The sequence below is a fragment of the Lampetra fluviatilis genome, chromosome 74 (assembly GCF_964198595.1).
Source record: "Lampetra fluviatilis chromosome 74, kcLamFluv1.1, whole genome shotgun sequence".
Taxonomy (NCBI): domain Eukaryota; kingdom Metazoa; phylum Chordata; class Hyperoartia; order Petromyzontiformes; family Petromyzontidae; genus Lampetra; species Lampetra fluviatilis.
The window spans coordinates 563,504-582,502 of NC_136348.1; the positions used below are offsets into that span (position 1 = coordinate 563,504).

Consider the following 18,999-nt stretch of genomic DNA (forward strand, 5'->3'; position numbering starts at 1 on the left):
CTGGCCGTCAACCTTGAAGACATATGGGCCTCGTCCTGGCAAATCGACGATCTTCGTTCCCATCGATACGAAGCAGACCACGCTGTTGTAGGATCGTATGTGATGCGGAAGAGAGGATGCAGATGAGTTGGGTCAGTCAGCAATGTGCGGAGAAACTCAGGATTTTCCAGCACAACTCCATTGATGTCCTTTGGCAACTTGAATTTGCCCTTAAGGCAGCACGAAGTGAATTTCCGATCAACAGGGCGTTCTGAGATTAAGTTTCATTTCAGTTTCATTTATTAGGTATAACCCTGTGAGCCATGCGGCTCTTGAATCAGGTGCAACTGCAACAAACAAAAACATGAACAAGAAACATCTTAAAGTGACTACACGCAACAGAAAAATCCTGGAATGAAGTTCCTCGAGTTGCAGAATTGGCAGATGATGTTCAGTGCACTACTACTGTGCGCCTCTACTCGATTGTCATCGAAATTGATGACTTAATTGCGGATCGCTTGTTTCTGACGCCCTGGAACTAAGTGATGATTGAATGAACACTGCACGCCGCGACAGCGATTGTTTAGGGTTTTCTGCCACGATTCCAAGTCGATGAGCTGCGGCATCTGCTTCACGCTGCGATTGCTCAGCAGTTTGTCGATTGATGCAACATTGTTGAGATTCACAATGTGCTGCACGAATTCTCTCGAGCGACTCCTGACTTTGCTTGGCCAACCATCTTTGCTTTCGTTCGTTTGCCTTTCGATGCTTTTTTGCGATGGCATCTTCGTCCTCGTCCATAATTTGTTACTGGAAGTGGAAATATCTTTAAGGAACATGATGAAGGCAAATAGAGAGAGAAGAGTGGGCCGCCTCTCCTTGGCCTCTCCTCGCTCTTCTCTCTCTTTCTCAAGCGTTCATCATACTCGTCATACAAAGATAGATAAAGTAGTGCGCCTGTGGCGCCCCCGCACAACCACAGCCTGCGGCGGCCCTGAACAACCACAGCCTGCGGCACCCCCCAACAAGCACAGCGTGCGGCGGCCCCTAACAGACTGGTCAAGTAAATCCTTACGATCCACTCGCACAGCGTGCGATGGGCCTTCATCCAGCAGTGGATTTAAGCACCAAAAACCTCGAGTACTAATGTAATGGACAGAGCACGGCTCTCCCTCGGGGCAGCAGTGGAGAGAGCACGGCTCTCCCTCAGGGCAGCAGTGGACGGAGCACGGCTCTCCCTCAGGGCAGCAGTGGAGAGAGCGCGGCTCTCCCTCAAGCCAGCAGCGGAGAGCACGGGGGTCCCTCAGGGCAGCAGTGGACAGAGCACGGCTCTGCCTCACTCTGACTCACCCGTCTCCTCTGAGCTGCATGCGATTGTGTACGAGTGAGCCGTGTGTGACTGGATCGACCCTCAGCTTTCCGTGGCTGCGTCTCCGGCGTTGTGGCCATGATGTTGCTGCTTCTCGGGCCTCCGAGGTGCGGGGCGCACCACAACAGGAAGTGGCCAGCTCGCAGTCACGTGACGCATTTCAACCAATCCGGGAGCGTGCATGTTTGGGAGGGGCACACCTCTGGTTGGCTGCTGGCTCGTGGTCACGTGACGCACTTCAACCAATCTGGGGGTGTTATTCACAGTCACAGAAGGACAGATCTGGGCTATTATATGTGTATTATTAATACTTCTATAGGCTAAACTACTGCATTCTACACTATATAGACTATACACTAAATGTACATGTATCTACGCGTTTAGAGTATGTGGCTGCTGCTGTAAATTCCAACTTGATAAGCCACTTTCTTGAGCTGCTCTCATTTACCATGGCCAGGTCGCTTCTGAAAAAAGAGCTACACAGCCCCAGTGTTCCTTTCCTGGTAAAATCTTTCCCAATAGAGACCTTAATCTGTATGCCTCAAAAACCTTTAGGGGTAAGTACTTCCCGACTAGGTAGAAAGCTGAAATTTGCTACACATGTAGCTTTTATGACACAAACAACATAAACAATCTGAAAATCCGAGAGTTTTCTTTTTTTTTTTAGGCCCCCAAATCTCGATTTTAAGTGACCCATAAACACGTGTTGTTCCTGGTGTCATTCAGAAACCGTTCAAAATATAAGATTTTGGGTTTTTTAGTTAGATAAGATAGCGTTAGATGGCAAATAAAACTACAGTGAGAATCATTAGTTGGGTTCTATCTTTTATTGTTTTTGAGATTTCAGATTCAAGCGGTTTTGAACGAAAAAAATCCGCATTTTGTGATGTTCACATCTGAATAATTCGACAACGGTAAAAAAAATATAGGAGAGCTTCCCCTCGTGTAGACTATTACATTAATACATTTTTGTTTTGTCTAATACAAAAAAGAACGGAATCTTCAAATTGAGCAGTTTTCGAAGGGTACGTCTTTAAATATAAGATGTTGAATCAAGTCGTCAACTATTTTAGTTTATTTTTCGGAAAAAAAACTAATGTTTGGAGTAGTTGTTTGTGTCTGATCGTAGATACAAATTGTCAAAAATCATATCAGGTTCATTATTATATATTTTTTAAACGTTTGCCTGGCAAAGACAGGAATTATAAAATAGTACAAAAAATTTAGTTTGGGTCTTTATGAGTATGTATCTCTGTGAGTATGGGTCTCTATGGATCTCCATGAGTCTCTGGGTATCTGTGAGTCTCTGGGTCTCTATGGGTATGGGTTTCAGTGGGTCTCTGTGAGTTTCTATACGAGTCTGTGGATCTCAGTGGTGTCTGTATGGGCCTCTACGAACCTCTAGAAACACGCGTTTAGAGTATGTAGGTGCTGCTATCGATGTCCAGGTGATGATGCTGATGATTAACCCACTTCGTTGAGCAGCTATCATTTGTGATGGCAGCTCAATGAAGTCGCTTCTGAAAAAGAGTTAAACAGCAGCCCAGTTGCGGGCCTTATATCTGGTAATTAAAAACAGTCTATTTGTAGTTTTAAAACAAAATCAACTTGAAACTCACAACAACCATTTACCCACTACTATACACTATACACTACAGAACCATAATAGAGGTTTTTTTGTGTTAGATCGCGTAAATATATGTGTCGTTAAACCCGCCACCTCCAGAAAGCCAATTAGATGTGCTGCTGCTTCTGCGGCCGTCTGGAACGTTCTTCCTTACCGATTTTAGGAAGCCACTGGGAGCTATGATGGACTTTAACATCATCTTCACCATCGTCATCAACTCATTGCTTTAGAACTGCTGCAGATTGTTGTTGTTGTTGTGTTTCGTTTCTGGTTCTTCCCCCGCACCTCCGATTACTCAATTTGAATACGTACAGTACCAAATAAGTTAAACATACGTAGATACATACGGACAGTAATGTTTAATTGCCAGGCAGTGCTGTGGACTAAGTGTGATAAACACTAATAACGATTTATATGTTCTTGTCGTTGTGTTGTTTCAGCGTCTCCAACCAGGATTCCAACAGGTACGTGTGTGTGCGTGCATGCATGCGTGTGTGTGCATGTGTCTGTGCATGTGTGTGCCACAAAATCGCGAAATAAAAATCTAATTAAGCTTGTGCCGGAGGCCCCAGGGTAACAAGCGTCCATGACGTCTCCTGACGTGAACCTCCCTAATGGAACATCTGCACCGGTTATAAACATTCAGGCTGGCCTGCCTATGATCTATCCTGGGTTTAAGCAGACTGGATTGTGTGCGGAGCTCACAGATCCTTGAATGATGTAGACACATTCCAATCGGTGAGCTACTCTGGCAGGCAAGGCTGTGTTGGCTGCAGACATAAGGACACACAAATTAATTTCAAAGAAACCGAAATGAATTGTCCTATGGGTATGCCGCGTGATTTACCGTCCACGTGATGTGTCTCCGATGTGTTTCTGTTTCCAGAGAAAGATTCCTCCCACAAAGGAAGCGGTGAGTGGTGCCCAGTTTCAACACAGCACGATGCAAACATAAACACACTCACATCGTAGCCTCTCCTTCCCACGTTTGTATCCATGTAATAAACAAAACTGTATATTGAACTTATTTGTGCTAATTGGAGATGCGAGGTAAAGAACAACAAACTATGAGTCTATGTGTGAGTCTATGGGTCTCTTTGTGAGTCTGTGTCTCTCTGTGTGAGTCTATGGGTATCTGTGTGGTGGTGAGTTTATGGGTATCTGTGTAAGTCTATGGTTCTTTGTGTGAGTTTGTGGGTCTCTGTGTGAGTCTGTGTCTCTCACTGTGAGTCTGGTTATTTGTGTGAGTCTATGGGTCTCTGTGCGAGTCTAGGGCTCCCTGTGTGATGAGTCTCTGGGTCTCGATATGAGTCTATGTATGTGTGTTGAACTTATTTTGTACCGTACCTAGCCAACCGTCATAATTGGAGGTGCCCTCGACATAATATCAAGGCCAAACCGCACACCCTGAGACCTCATGGGTCACCCAACCACCAAGCTAGCAGGCTGGCTGCCTTAACGTTGGCGAGACGCTAACTACCTCGTCTGGTATACAGGAGGCGTGGGTTCGATCCCGACCCTGATACTGCTGTATATTTGAGTTGGCATGTCTCCCTCCCCATGGTCGCATGGATTTTTCTCCGTGCCCTCCGGTATATACGCGCTTATATTTGTTGTTGTTGTCGTATCCTCAAATCTTGTAACTCTATTTTAACCCACTTCCCAATGTGGTATCGACTGCGAACTTGGTATACTTATGTCTTACTGATGATAATACTATATTCCATCAAAAACATTTTTTTAAACAATCTTTTTTATATCTTATGTTTCGGCTTGGGTATAATTGTCCACGCTCAACTAACGTTGGCTGTAAATCACCACAGCCCCTTGCGTTATGGCAAGCTGTGCGGCCACTTCCTGGAGTTGTGGAGTTCTGCCATTACTCGTACGGTACTTTTCATAAAAGCGTGTTTAAAAAAAAGTATTTTTAAATATTACTTAGAATCGATGTCGCCACGTGTTTAGGGTATTTGGCCTCGTGGTGATAATAAGCCACTTGGTAGAGCTATCCATTGTTATGGCCAGGTCGCTTCTGAAAAATAAATTAATAACTCGGTGGGCTTTGCCTGGTACAATGGGGATGGTTCAGTGTTGTATTTATATGTTTTTGCATGATTCGTTTTCCTTTCTTGTACGTTGCACTCCTATCGTGATTGTGTATCGTGTGCTTATTGTAACGTTATTGCCCCTGTGCCCCTACTAGACATCTGTGACAAAAGAGCTTCATAGCTCCTCGGATTCCTCCTCCTGCAGTCTAAATAAACATTCTGACTCTGACATCATTTGCGATGGTCCAGGGTCGCTTCTGAAAACGAGCTACACATTTGCTCAGTGGGGCCTTACACCTGGTGAAATAAAACCAGTTTGTACTTTTTGGTTTTAGGCAGAGACCAGATTTGGCCTCAGATGACTGCACCACTGTTCTCTGTAATGGCCTCCAGATGTGTCCATTCGTCACGCAAACAGGGCTTAAGCAGGGAAGTTCACAGTGTGTTTGTGACTCACACACAGATAGTTTAGCAACGAGGCTTTAACAACCAATATTATTCACAATAAAGGTTTTTGGGTTTGTCACGTGAACAACGCGTCAATTAGTTACCACTTCAACCCACTGGTGTGTTGGAGAATAAATCCACAACAGTTACAATTTGAGTACAGTGACATTTCACTGGTAATTGCATCCAGCATCATCTGAATGAGACTTCGCGATGGCTACATCGTGTGATTCATCATCCGCGTGATGTGTCTCTGTGTGCATGATGTGTGTCTGTCTGTGTTTGTGTCTACAGAGAGAGATTCTGGCAACAAAGGAAGTGGTGAGTGAAAGCTCATTTCACTGCGGCGCTACTTCTGCCTACAGAGACAAAGATCCCCTGTGTAGCCTTAAAAGGCTGTTGGGGAAGTGTTGTTTGTAGTAGCGAGTAGCAGCAGAAGCGCCTATGAAGGCCGACACTGTGGAAAACGAGGGGGTGGGTGGACAGCACCATTTCCGGTGAAGTCACCGAAAGACAAAAATAATAGGTTTCTATCTATTCTATGGGTATCTATGCGTTTAGCCACAGTGGTGAGATGTTAACTACCTTGCCTAGAATACAAGAGGTCGTCGGTAGTTCGATCCCGACCCTGACGCTTACTGTATATTTGGAGTTCGCGTCTCTCTCTCCCCATGGTCACGTGGATCTTTGTCCGGGTCCTCCGGTTTTTCCCCTAATAATTTAGAATCGACGTCACCACGTGTTTAGAGTATTTGGCTACTGCTATCCATTTCTATGCAATGACGATGATAATTTAGCCACTACGTTTAGCTATCATTTGTGAAAGCCATTTTTGAAAGGTCGCTTCTGAAAAAGAAACTAACAAGCTCAGTTGGCCTTACACACGGTGACAAAAAAACAATGTCGAGTTGTAATAAGTTTTCATTTAGGAAACACAAATACCGACTGGAATCAGGGCCAGGAGGACGAAGAAGCATCCTTTAAAACCCCATTTCGCAATGGCGGAGTTTTTAGTTGAACAACCGTTAGATTTATCATCAAGCATCAAGTTTGCTTGCCCGGAATTCATTTTGGGGGAAAAACCCCTCAGTGGGTTTTGGGGGTGTTTCAAAAGTCACTGGTGGTGGGTTCGGCGGTTTGACTTGTCATGGATTCGAGCGTTGTTATCGCACAGAGGCACCTGCTGCCACTTCCTGTGCTCATTTCCCGTAACATTTGTAGATGACAAATTTTTTTTTTACCAAAGCGTAAGGCCCCACTGAGCTGCGAAGAACTTGTATTCAGAAGCCGCCACCCTGGCTATCGCAAATGATTAGCTCAACGAAGTGGTGTGTCGTGTAATGTTGTACGTCGAACTTCTTTCGCGCCGTACACAGCCAACCGTCCTAGTCGGTGTGGTTTGTCTCCTGGTCTTCCGGTTTTATCTGTCCACGTTTAGAAATATGTGGAAATGTATAGCAGCCAAATGACTAAACGTGTGACGTTGATTCTAAACGTGGAGGGGAACACCCGGAGGAACCATAGAAAAATCCACATGCCAACGGGGAGAGAGGCATGCAAACTCCAAATATACAGCAGGCGTCAGGGTCAGGATCGAACCCACGACCTCTTGTATTCCAGGCGAGAGAGTTAACATCTAGCCACCGTGGCACCCCTGACTGGGATGGTGATGGTGGTGGTGGTAGTGGCGATTGTGGTGGTGGTGGTAGTGGTGGTTATAGTGGCGGGAGTGTAGTGGTTAGCACGCTGGACTACGAACTCATTGACCCGAGTTTGTTTTCTGCTCATGACCAACACCAGTGACGATTATCTGAACCATTTCTGGGCCTCCTAGGTCGACTCAGCCTCAAATGAGTACCTGGTTTAGCGGTGGCGAGTTAAAAAAAAAATTGAATGAATCACCGCCACCACCATCATCATCACTACCTTCATAGGTGCTGCGCAATAACAGCCCTTGTCTCTACAGTCTGTTAAAGGCTACATGGGGGATATTTGTCTTTCAGGGTCACATGACGTCAACTGTCTGCTGCTGTTGCTATTGCTGCCGATTCCATTGGCTAGAGGAACAGCCTACGGCTAGATACAAGTAAGGACCCCCTGTGTGTCTCTATGTGTCTCTTTATGTGTCCATGTGTGTGTCCTGTGTGTGCGCAGGATGGTAATGCTGTGGTGAATGTGAGCAACACCATGCAGGGGAGGCCAATTCCAAAATCGGCTATTCCCCTCATGGCACTTGTAGCCACCACAGCGGCCAAATGGGGGCTCTAGATGAGTGTGAGGGGCTTATAACCCATCCACCTTCAATTAATTACCACAAAACCACGCGATTAATATCTAGCTAAGCTTGTGCCGGAGGCCCCGGGGAGACAGACGTCTATGACGTCTCCTGGCCAAACAGCATTCGACAAAAGCCAGGAGACTGAATCATTACCCTTGGGATTCCTCCAGAAACGCAAAAAGACGCTGCGGCTGCCCACGTGGAATGTTCGAATGTTCACTGTTGAGGGAGAGGCTGCCACTCCTCTGTCGGGAACTGGACCAGTGCTGCCTGGATATCTGTGGTATTCTGGAGGTCTGGTGGACTGGCCCTGGCTCCTGCCACCATGAGGGGTGGACAATCCTCTACTCCGGGAAGGAGACTGCTAAACAACAGGAAGTGGCTCTTCTTCTGAACAAAATAATGATGGGGGCGTAGGAGCATGGCCTGTGAGCTGTGGGAAGCTGTAAGCCCCAGGCTACTGTGGGCTCATCTTTCCATCAGCCAGAGGCGGAGGAATGGTTGTGGTGGGTACTTTTGCCCCCACCGAAGACGAACATCAGTAGAGGTATGCAGGCAAGGCTAATGCCTTCTATGACCTCCTGTCACAGGTGCTAGCTAAAGTGGCCCTTCGGGATAGAGTCATCCTGTTGGTAGACTTTAATGCCTGAGTTGGTCATGATGCTGGCATCTGGGCTGGAGTGATTGGAAGGCATGGGGCCAGATCAGCTCAACAACAACAGTGGAAGGCTGCTAGACTCTTGTGCAGTCCATTGGGGATGTAATTACCAACACGCTGTTCCAGCATCAGCGCATCCATACAACATCATGGATGCATTCTGGGTCCAAGCAAGAACATCTGCTAGACTATATAGTGACAAAACAGTGGATACGGGCGAATGTCCTTAACACCAGCGCCTACCGTGGAGCTGATCTGCCCACTGACCATCGGCTTGTCATCTGTAAGATGCGCTTGCCATTCTTCCACTTTGGTGGTAGGTGTACATCTAGGAACCCATTCAAACCCACAGTGGCCTGGTCTCAGCTAGCTGATGAAATTTGCTAGCAAGAATTTCTTCATCTCTTGCAGTTGGGGTTGGCATCGTCCCCTCCTCCTGATGCCGAGGGGAAATGAGTAAGGTTTAGGACTGTGCCTCATAAAGCTACAATGGCTGCTTTGGGTACACGGTCTAAACCTTCCAGCCATTTTGGCTGATGGAGGTGGTGTTCCGGCTGGCTGAGCAAAGCGACAGGCCTAACTAACACTGTCTACAGCATCCCATGTCGGAGAAAGAGGTTTCCTGCAGCATTCGCTCGTAGGTTTGGAGAGCCATGATACGCTGCAAGGATGGGTGGTCGCGGGTTGCTGAGGAGATGGAGTCTGTCTCAGCAGTCCGCGATCACAAATCACTGTTTAACTCCATTAAAAAAGTAACTTTCAGCACCACACCTATCACCATCATTAGGGGAAAGAAATGTGTGCAGATTTTCTGAGCATTTCTGAGGTCTTGGGGGAGGGGAAATCCCTCAGCCTGGATAACATCGCGAGGCAAAATGGGGGTGAAGGAGAGGCTTGCTAAACCCCAAGGTAGTTTCAGGAAAGGGTGGCCTTGCACAGATGCCAAATTTTCTGTCCGTCTACTACAGCAGAGGTGTAGGAAATTCCAACAGGGCCTACATCTCTGCTTTATTGACCTGGTCAAGGCCTATGAAACCATCAGTAGGCCTGGGCTCTGGGTTGTTCTTCGTGCTTCCGGGGCCATGACTGTGCTCACAATCATTAAGGACATTCATGATTGTGGGCAGGCCCGGGTAAAACGACGTGGCTGGGAGTCGGAACCATTGCCTGTTCACATTGGGGTGCGACAGGGATGTCCTCTGGCTCCCACATTATGTAACATATGTTTTGACCACATAATTCGTGAAGCCTTCGATGGCTGTACAGGAGGAATTTCCATATTGTATAGATACAATGGGAGGATCATCAACATTATGTATGCTGATGATTTGGCGATTGCTGCTCAGAGGAGCAGTTGGAGGTGCTGCTGATGAACCTTGAGTGTGCCATGAAAAGGTGGGGCCTTACCATCAGCCCCACTAAAACTAAACACCTGCCTGGGTATGTTGTGCCATCAAACACTCCACACCCTCAGTTCCTCATTGGTGATGGGGAAATTATGGAGAGATTGGAGAGTTTTCCATACCTGGGAAGTGTGCTCATGACCAGCTTCGGTTTGAAAGCAGAGGTCTCACCTCAAATCAGTCGAGCGGCATTATCTTTTCATTGACTGCATACCACTGTGTGGAAGCTACCTGGTCTGTCGCTCTGGAACGAAGCTTCGGGTCTTCTCTTGCCCTCTCTTTTCTACGCTTGCGAAACGTGGACCCCCCCTATTGAAACATCTTTGCTGGTTAGAAACATTTAGGCTAGCCGAACTACGATCCATCCTGGATTTAACCAAGCTGGATTGTGTGAGGAGCTCACAAATCATTTAAAGATCGGTGAGCTCCGGTAGGCAAGGCTGTGTTGGCTGGGTCATGTTGCACGTATGCCTAAATATATTTTGTTCAGCCGGATAGAGGGGGCTAAATGGGCGTGGCACGGGCTAGAGAAGAAATGGGTTTGATGTGGCACAAGAGGATGTGGAGCTGAGTGTAGTTGCCGATGACTGGTACCAGCCGTGTCATGATCGGCCTCTGTGGAGGAGGCTCGTGAAGGACGCTACTTGGCAGTTGGAGGCAGTTGCCCTCCAACAGCAATGGAGGGCCGGGGAGCGATGCTCACAACAACGAGCAGTGCGCCGGGTGGCTAAAACACAGCAAGTATGCACAGTCGGGGGCACAGGTGGTGCATCGGCCAGTCATCTCAGTAAAGCAACTCATGGCACCTGGGTCTGTCCCGTGACCTCCTGCCAGCAGGTATTCGACACTTCACATGGCCTTAACGTGCACATAGCCTGGCACAAGCACCGTGGTGACGTCACCACCACTTAATGACGAATGGCGGTTGTTCTTGTTGTGTGTCTGAGTGTCACTCTGTGTCAATGTCATTATCCCTACTCCAGCCCCTGTCACCACCCCAGCCCCTGTCACTACCCCAACCCCAGTCACTACCACTACATTTTAACCAATACCATCCAAAGTACAAGTTTATGATGATGTATAATTGTGATAAAGTGCCGGTGCTGCTTTGTGAATCTACACGAGACGAGATCACATATGATGCCTTAGAAGCAGCCAAATTCTGTCACGCGTGGAGATACATAGAGACTCAGAGATGCATATAGACACAGAGTAAGAGATATGTAGAGATCTATAGAAATACACCGAGACATATAGAGATACACAGAGACATACAGATGCATAGCGACCTATAGAGCTACATAAAGATACATAGAGATACACAGAGACCAATAAAGATCCATAGAGACCCACAGAGACACAGAAACCCATAGAGACCCACAGAAACACAGAGACCCATAGAGATGCATAGAGACGCATAGAGACCCATTAAGGCCCGTATAGACCCACAGAGACACACAGAAACGCAGAAAACCATATACGCACAGAAACACAAAGACCCATAGAGATCCACAGACCCACAGAGAACTGTAGAGACCCACAGAGGTGAACGCGGAAAGACAGCTCGGTGGCCTGCCACCTGCCAAAATAAAAAAAGTGTATTTATTTAAACAAACAATGATGTTGACATCAACAAAAACGCTTTCAAACCATTCTCATTCACAGGCAGCCGGGGTAACAAAGAAGGCTTTGGTGATCTCCGTTACCCTGCTTTTGACACGAGAGCACGAGTATATGTGTGGTGTATGTATCGTGTGTGTAAAGTGTAATCATGTTGTACGTATGTGTTATACATAGAATGTAGTGTATAGTAGTGTGTATGTTGTGTGTATTTTAAACTTTGACACCGAATGTAGCCAAACACGCTGATTGGAGGTGCGGGGAAGGAAAACAAACTATAACAACACCAACAAGCAGCAGCAGTTCTAAAGCAATGGATATAGATGATGACGGTTTAAAAATCGCCAAAAGGCGTACAGTTAAAAGACAACGCACTATCAGAGTAATGATCGCTCAGGGTAAGCATCTACATCACGAGGCCTCCTTTGCCAGGACCAAAATATAATAATAGGTTTTTACCCTTTTTTTCTGGCAACAAAACTGAAACCTTTTTACAAGGAATAAAAGAAAGCCGTCTCTGGTGTGGACCAATCAGTTTCAAGGACAATGCATCATATTATCAGAGTGTGTTTTTTGGTTAATGCAGACATGATTCCTCGTAAAAAAAGTTTTCAGTTTTGTTGTCAGGAAAAAAGGGGAACAACCCTATTATTATTATCAAACTATTTTGTTTATTGTACCACTTGTACGGCCCCGCCGAGCTGCTGTGTAGTCGCTCTTGTTCACAAGCGACCCCCTGACAGAGAGATGCAGACTACAATTATACAGCAGCTTCCATCGTCAGGGTCAGGATCGAACCCACGACCTCCTGTATACCAGGCGAGCTAGCTAACATCTCCTAGCCACCATCGTGATGATGAAAGAGAGACAGAGAGACGCAGACTCCAAATATACAGCGGCAGCAGCCATCGTCAGGGTCAGGATCGATCCCACGACCTCCTGTATACCAGGCGAGCTAGTTAACATCTCGCCACCGTCGTGATGATGAAAGACAGACCGAGTTAACATCTCGCCACTGCGGTGCCTTTTAATTATGGGGGGGGAGGGGTTTAGTTCGACGCATAATCCTACAGGAGGATCTCATAATGCACTGCTTTGAAGCAAAAGCTACCGGACCATGAAAATGGTGGTGATGACGACGATGATGACCAGATGCCAAAAAATATCTGACTACGCAGGACGAATCCATGATAAAAGTGGTGCTCATTGCACACACAAAGTGCTCGCCACAACAACACCTCACCGCTGGCCTCGTTAAGGAGCATAAACGGCCATCACGCGAACTCTGGTGGCCATCATCGTGCGGCGCTTTCGGATGCGCTTCTGCGGCTGCCCGGAACGCCGTCTCCCCTTCCCATAGTAGGAAGCCACAGGGGGCTATCCTGCACTTTTAAATTCAACGTCTTGATTGACAAACCCATTTCTTTAGAACTGCTGCTTGTTGTTGTTTAGTTTGTTGTCCTCTTCCCGCACCTACAATGAACACGGATGGTTATGCACGGTGCCAAAGAAGTTCACATGCATACACATAACATACAACATACATAATACAACACACACATATGTACAACATACATACAACATACATACAAACGCTGTTGGATCACAAGAAGAGTAGCCGTAACAATGACGGTCTGGATAACCAATAAATAAGCAAATGCACGTCTGATTATATCACAACGTAAAGTAAAATTCTATTTAATCCAACAGAGGCGGCGGGCTAGGCATCTCTCCACATAATCAATGCAGCCATATCTGACACATCCCATCAGCCGCATGAACGATATGTGAATTCCCTCGCCTGGTGTGCAAGTGGTCGTGGGTTCGATTCAGACCCTAATGCCTGCTGTAGACTAACGCGTCTGTGTCTCTCCTTTCTCCCCGTGGTGGTCACTGCGTGGATTTGTCTCTGGGTCCTCCGGGTTTTCCCCTCCACGTTTAGAATCAACGTCTCTACGTATTCACGCGATGATAAGCCACTTGGTTGAGCTAACTAAACTAATACTAAACTATTTTTTATTTAACCAGCTCATGCCCCACTGAGCTATTTAGCTCTTTTTCAGAAGTGAACCTGGCTATCACAAATTAGAGCAGTTCAACGAAGTGACTGATTATCGTCATCGTCGCGTGGCAATTTCCGCAGCAGCCAAATTTACTAGACGCGTGGTGACGTTGATTCTAAATGTGGAGGGGAAAAACCCGGACACGGAAAAAAAAACACGCAGTGGACACCACAGGGAGAGAGAGAGAGAGGCAGACTCCAAATATACAACAGGCATTAGGGTCTGGATCGAACGCACGACCTCCTGCATACCAGGCGAGGGAGACAACACCTCCTAGCCACCGCGGCAACCCGCTGTTGCTGTAACGTGGATTTCAACCACTTGCTAAGCAATGCGTTGGCAATTCTAAAGGGAGCCATTTCGCTGAACTCCTAATGCTTTGACACCATACCAAAGATAAGCTATGTGATTAAACCTCTCGCAATTTCCCATGATATACGATTAAGTTATTTTAATATACGTTTTCATGTTTGTGTTGTGATGTGTTTGGGCCGTGTCTGCGTAAACCCAATCGGCTACAGTGAGAACCGGGCACACCACCTGGGGGTGATTTAGTCCCACGATAAGATATTTGCACTAACCACCACTGAAGGTCGAATAGGAGATAACCCTTATCTGCTATAGGCTCAGTGCAATATCGAACTTTTATTATAGCTATGGTACATTTCACAATGCGACGATTTCCACAACGTGCCTGGCCTATTCGTTGTCCGTGCTTGTGTTGCTTGACGATTGACAAAATAAAAAATTGCCTCGGAGTCTTTTCGGAGTTGGGGGTTCACTCAACTGAAACTGTTTATGTTAGCAGCTCTCTCAGGAGCGACCCTGGCTATCAACCAAGAGGCTTATCAACCAAGAGGCTTATCAACCAAGATGCTTATCATCATCACCATCATCGTGTGGGAATTCATAGCGGCAGCCAAATACTCTTAAATGCATGGATATATAGAGAGAGAGACATTAAACAAACTTTTATTATACAAAGTGTAAGGCCTACAGAACTGCAATGCAGCTCTCCTTCAGAAGCAACCTGGCCATCACGAATGATAGCTCAACGAAGTGGCTTATCATCACGTAGAAATTAATAGCGACAGGCAAATTCCTGCGAATGCGTGATGTTGATTCTAAATGTGCAGGGAAAACCAGAGGACCTGGAGACAAATGCACGCAGTGACCACCGCGGGAAGAGCGAGACGCGTAGACTCCAAATATACAGCAGCAGGCGTCATCAGGGTCGGGATCAAACCCACGTCCTCCTGCATACCAGGCAAGGGAGGTAACATCTCCCAGCCACCACGGCGTCCTAAACAGGAAGGGGCGGGGATACAATTCCGAATCTGTGTATAGAGAAGTGATTGCTTCAACCTTGAACCTGAAATGAAAGCAGACAAAGAAACGAGTGTAGCGAACGGACGTGCGTGTTCATAATCCAAGGTGCTTGGGTCAGATCGCGTACATGAACCCACCACCATCACTCGACACAGCCAATAAGTGAGGTTTGTCACGTGGAACAAAAGGTGCAAATTAGTGACTTCAGCAGCAGCACCACCGGAGAAACCCCACTAGTTGACGTTTACGAATCGAGTTAACGACCTGCATCGACGCTGGTTGGTTACAAACAGAACAAATCATCGGGGAAAGATAGGCAGGGGGCGAATAACCCATGCATCACTTTGAAAGCGGTGCAATCTTGATCGTGACAATGATTCTGGACTGAATTGGACTCGTAACTAAATTGGCACATTCAGTTGCACGTGACAAACCTCACTAATTGGCTGTGTCGGGTGGTGGTGGCGCTGGTGGGTTAACGACACCATTACATTTACGCCACCGACAACAAAACAGCCTTTTGTTACGAGCAATAAGGGTCGCGAAAGCCCTGTGACTGCGTGATAAACAGGCTCATGCGTAACGAGGTGGCCACGACTACAGGGTGAGCTCGCCAGTCCGAGAGAGCCTCCAGAGAGAGGGTTGGCCTCCTAAACGGTGGAAAATTCGATCGACTCTAAGTGCTTCAGCAGAGGAGTGTTTCATTACGCACTTTGATGGGATATGGTGACGTGTGTGCGGTAGTGGAGTCGTTAGCACCCTGCGCTATGAACCTGGTGACCCAAATTCAATTCCCGCTCACATCTGAACCAGTCATGGGCCTCCCCTAAGTCGACTCAGTCTCAAATGAGTATTTGGTGTGGTGTGTAATAAACATCGCCACGGGGGAGACAAATGCGTCCGGGCGTGGTGCTGGCCACCCACCCCCTCGTGTGCCGTGCCGGCCTTCATAGGTACGACTCGTTAACAGCACTTTTCCCTCCAGTCTATTAAGGCGATGCGGGAGATTTCTCTTTGTGATCTTGAACTCAATGCTGAACAGCTGGATGTACAATGGCGGTGATGTTAGCGCTCTGTAACGTGACACACAGGGGTAGTTTACTTACGTCTTCATTGTGACTTGCTTACCTATCCTATGTCTCCCTGCTGGTGACATATGGTCAAACCACCCCCTATTACCAACGCGGTGTTGGGGATGGGGCTGGTGCCCTTCACTTTCCGCAGTGAAGATTGACAAAGGGGCGCAGTCTGTTGTTTCAGGCGACGACTCTTCTGCAGAACCGTCGGGGAGGGTATACAGAGAGATCATTGGACGTATGTACGTTATATGTAGTATGTGTGTTGTATGTATCTACGCATGTTGAACAGTACTTGCCCCAGCGGTTTGTTAAGGCTACATGGGGCATCTTTGTCTTTGGTGGGGGAGATTTTTATTGTCTAACCGGTAATTGCGTGGGGGAAAAAAAAGGTCAATAGAAAAGCACTCCCGCTTTGTGCGTCACACGCAAAACAAAGAAAGCCATCGCCAGTTTCCGCAGAACTGATTCGACTTACTGCATTGTCATCGTCGAAATGAATTTTGAGCAAAAACAAGTAATATTAAAAAAACACTTTTTTTAAAAACACGCTTTCATTAAATGTACCGTATACTAGTAATGGAAGAACTCCACGACTCCAGGAAGTGACCCCGAAGCTTGCCATAACGAAAGGGACTGTGGTCAATTACAGCCAACGTGAGTTGACCGTGGACAATTAGATCCAAGCCGAAGCATAACATATCAAAAATAATGTTTTAAAATATATGCTTTTTAATTTTTATGATAGAATATAGTATTATCATCAGTATTAAATAAGTATACCAAGTTTGCAGTCTATACCACACTGGGAAGTGGGTAAAAATTTAGTTGCAAGATTTGAGGATACAACAACATACAGAGTGAGTTTAATAAACGCGTGTAATAATAAGTGACAAGTGCAGACAGGGGCGCGGTCTGCCTCTCCCTCATCTTCATCCCGCACAGCTGCTGATGTGGATGCAGAGAAACAGCCAGGCACGGACTGGCCAACGGGGTGAATGACCATTTAAATATTTGATGTGCCTATAATGTGTACGCGTCATTGCTTATTTACGCTCTCTCAGCTTGCCCTCAAGTTCCCAGAGATATCGGCAGCACCCAAAGGTTCTTCATCTCTGCTTTTGGAGCCAGCCCCAAATTGGCCCTAAATGAGATCGCACGGCAACACCGCAATGCCAACACCACGACTCTATAATGCGTAGTGGTGGTAGTCGTAGCAGGTGGCTTTCGCGACAAATATTCACAAGAGGTGTCTGTGCGTGTTAGATCGCGTGAATATTAGATGCGTCGTTAAAACACTACACTACTATACATTACTACACACTACACGACTACACACTGTACTACTCTCTCTTAAACGCGTGGTGTTGTTGAGTCTAAACGTGGAGGGGTAAAACCGGATGACCCGCATAATAATCCATGCAGTGGCCAGGGCGAAAGAGAGAGACGCAGACTCCAAATCTACAGCAGCAGCAGCAGGCGTCGTCAGAGTCGGGATCGATCCCACGACCAGGCGAGGGAGTTAACATCTAAGTTGGACACAGACCTCTGGGACTCGTTCGCAAGTCCCTGTAATCCAACGCGGGCACCATCTGGACAAGGCGAAGATTTACAATGGCGAAGAACAGATGTTAAATTGTGCATCATGAACTACGCACGGTCTGTTCTACAATAAAGGGCTGTATGTGCTGTTTACTCACTCACCCACTCGCTCACCCACTCACTCATTCACCCACCCACTCACGCGCTCACCCACTCGCTCATCCACTCACGCACTCACCCACCCACTCACTCACGCGCTCACCCACTCGCTCACCCACTCACACAATCACCCAAACACTCACCCACTCACTCACCCACTCGCTCACCCACACACTCATCCACTCGCTCACCCACAAACTCAATCACCCACACACTCACCCACTCACTCACGCACTCACCCACTCGCTCACCCACACAATCACCCACAAACTCAATCACCCACACAACCCACTCGCTCACCCACAAACTCAATCACCCACACACTCACGCGCTCACCCACTCGCTCACCCACTCACACAATCACCCAAACACTCACCCACTCGCTCACCCACTCGCTCACCCAAACGCTCACCCACTCACACAACCACCTACACACTCACCCACTCGCTCACCCACACACTAAATCACCCAACCACGCACCCACTCACTCACCCACTTACCAAATTACTCAACCACTCACGCAGTCACTCACCACACACTCACCCACTCGCTCACCGACAAACTCACCCAATCACTCACCCAATCACACAGTCACTCACCCACTCGCTCATCACACACACCCAATCACCCACACACTCACCCAATCACTCACCCACACACCCAATCACTCACCTAATCACTCACCCACTCAGTCACCCACCCACTCGCTTACCCACACACTCAATCACCCACACACTTACCCACTCGCTCACCCACACACCCACTCACCAAATCACTCACACAGTCACCACACACTCACCCACTCGCTCACCCACACAATCACCCACACACCCACTCACCAAATCACTCACAGTCACTCACCACACAGCCACTGTCACCGACACAATCACCCACTCACCCAATCGCCCACCCACACACTCACCCAATCAATCACCCACTCGCCCATATACTTACCCACTCGCTCACCCACACACTCAATCACCCACCCACACACCCACTCACCAAATCACTCGGTCACTCACCACACACCCACACTCTCAACGACACACTCACCCACACACCTACTCACTCACCCAATCACTCACCCACTCACACAATCACCCAAACACTCACCCACTCGCTCACCCACTCGCTCACCCAAACGCTCACCCACTCACACAACCACCTACACACTCACCCACTCGCTCACCCACACACTAAATCACCCAACCACGCACCCACTCACTCACCCACTTACCAAATTACTCAACCACTCACGCAGTCACTCACCACACACTCACCCACTCGCTCACCGACAAACTCACCCAATCACTCACCCAATCACACAGTCACTCACCCACTCGCTCATCACACACACCCAATCACCCACACACTCACCCAATCACTCACCCACACACCCAA

At 47.4% G+C, this 18,999-nt stretch overlaps 1 protein-coding gene across 1 annotated transcript in view; it reads left to right on the forward strand.

The window, feature by feature from the left end:
- The window catches only part of LOC144953351 (myelin protein zero-like protein 1), a 56,501-nt gene extending 42,251 nt beyond the window's left edge, over nucleotides 1–14,250 (forward strand). The window contains exons 4-8 of the mRNA XM_078883917.1: nucleotides 3,416–3,439; nucleotides 3,862–3,888; nucleotides 5,765–5,791; nucleotides 7,474–7,556; nucleotides 11,475–14,250. Coding sequence (XP_078740043.1) covers nucleotides 3,416–3,439; nucleotides 3,862–3,888; nucleotides 5,765–5,791; nucleotides 7,474–7,550 — 155 coding nt within the window. The 3' untranslated portion in view covers nucleotides 7,551–7,556; nucleotides 11,475–14,250. The remainder of the gene's footprint in view (nucleotides 1–3,415; nucleotides 3,440–3,861; nucleotides 3,889–5,764; nucleotides 5,792–7,473; nucleotides 7,557–11,474) is intronic.
- Nucleotides 14,251–18,999: the final 4,749 nt, after the last annotated feature.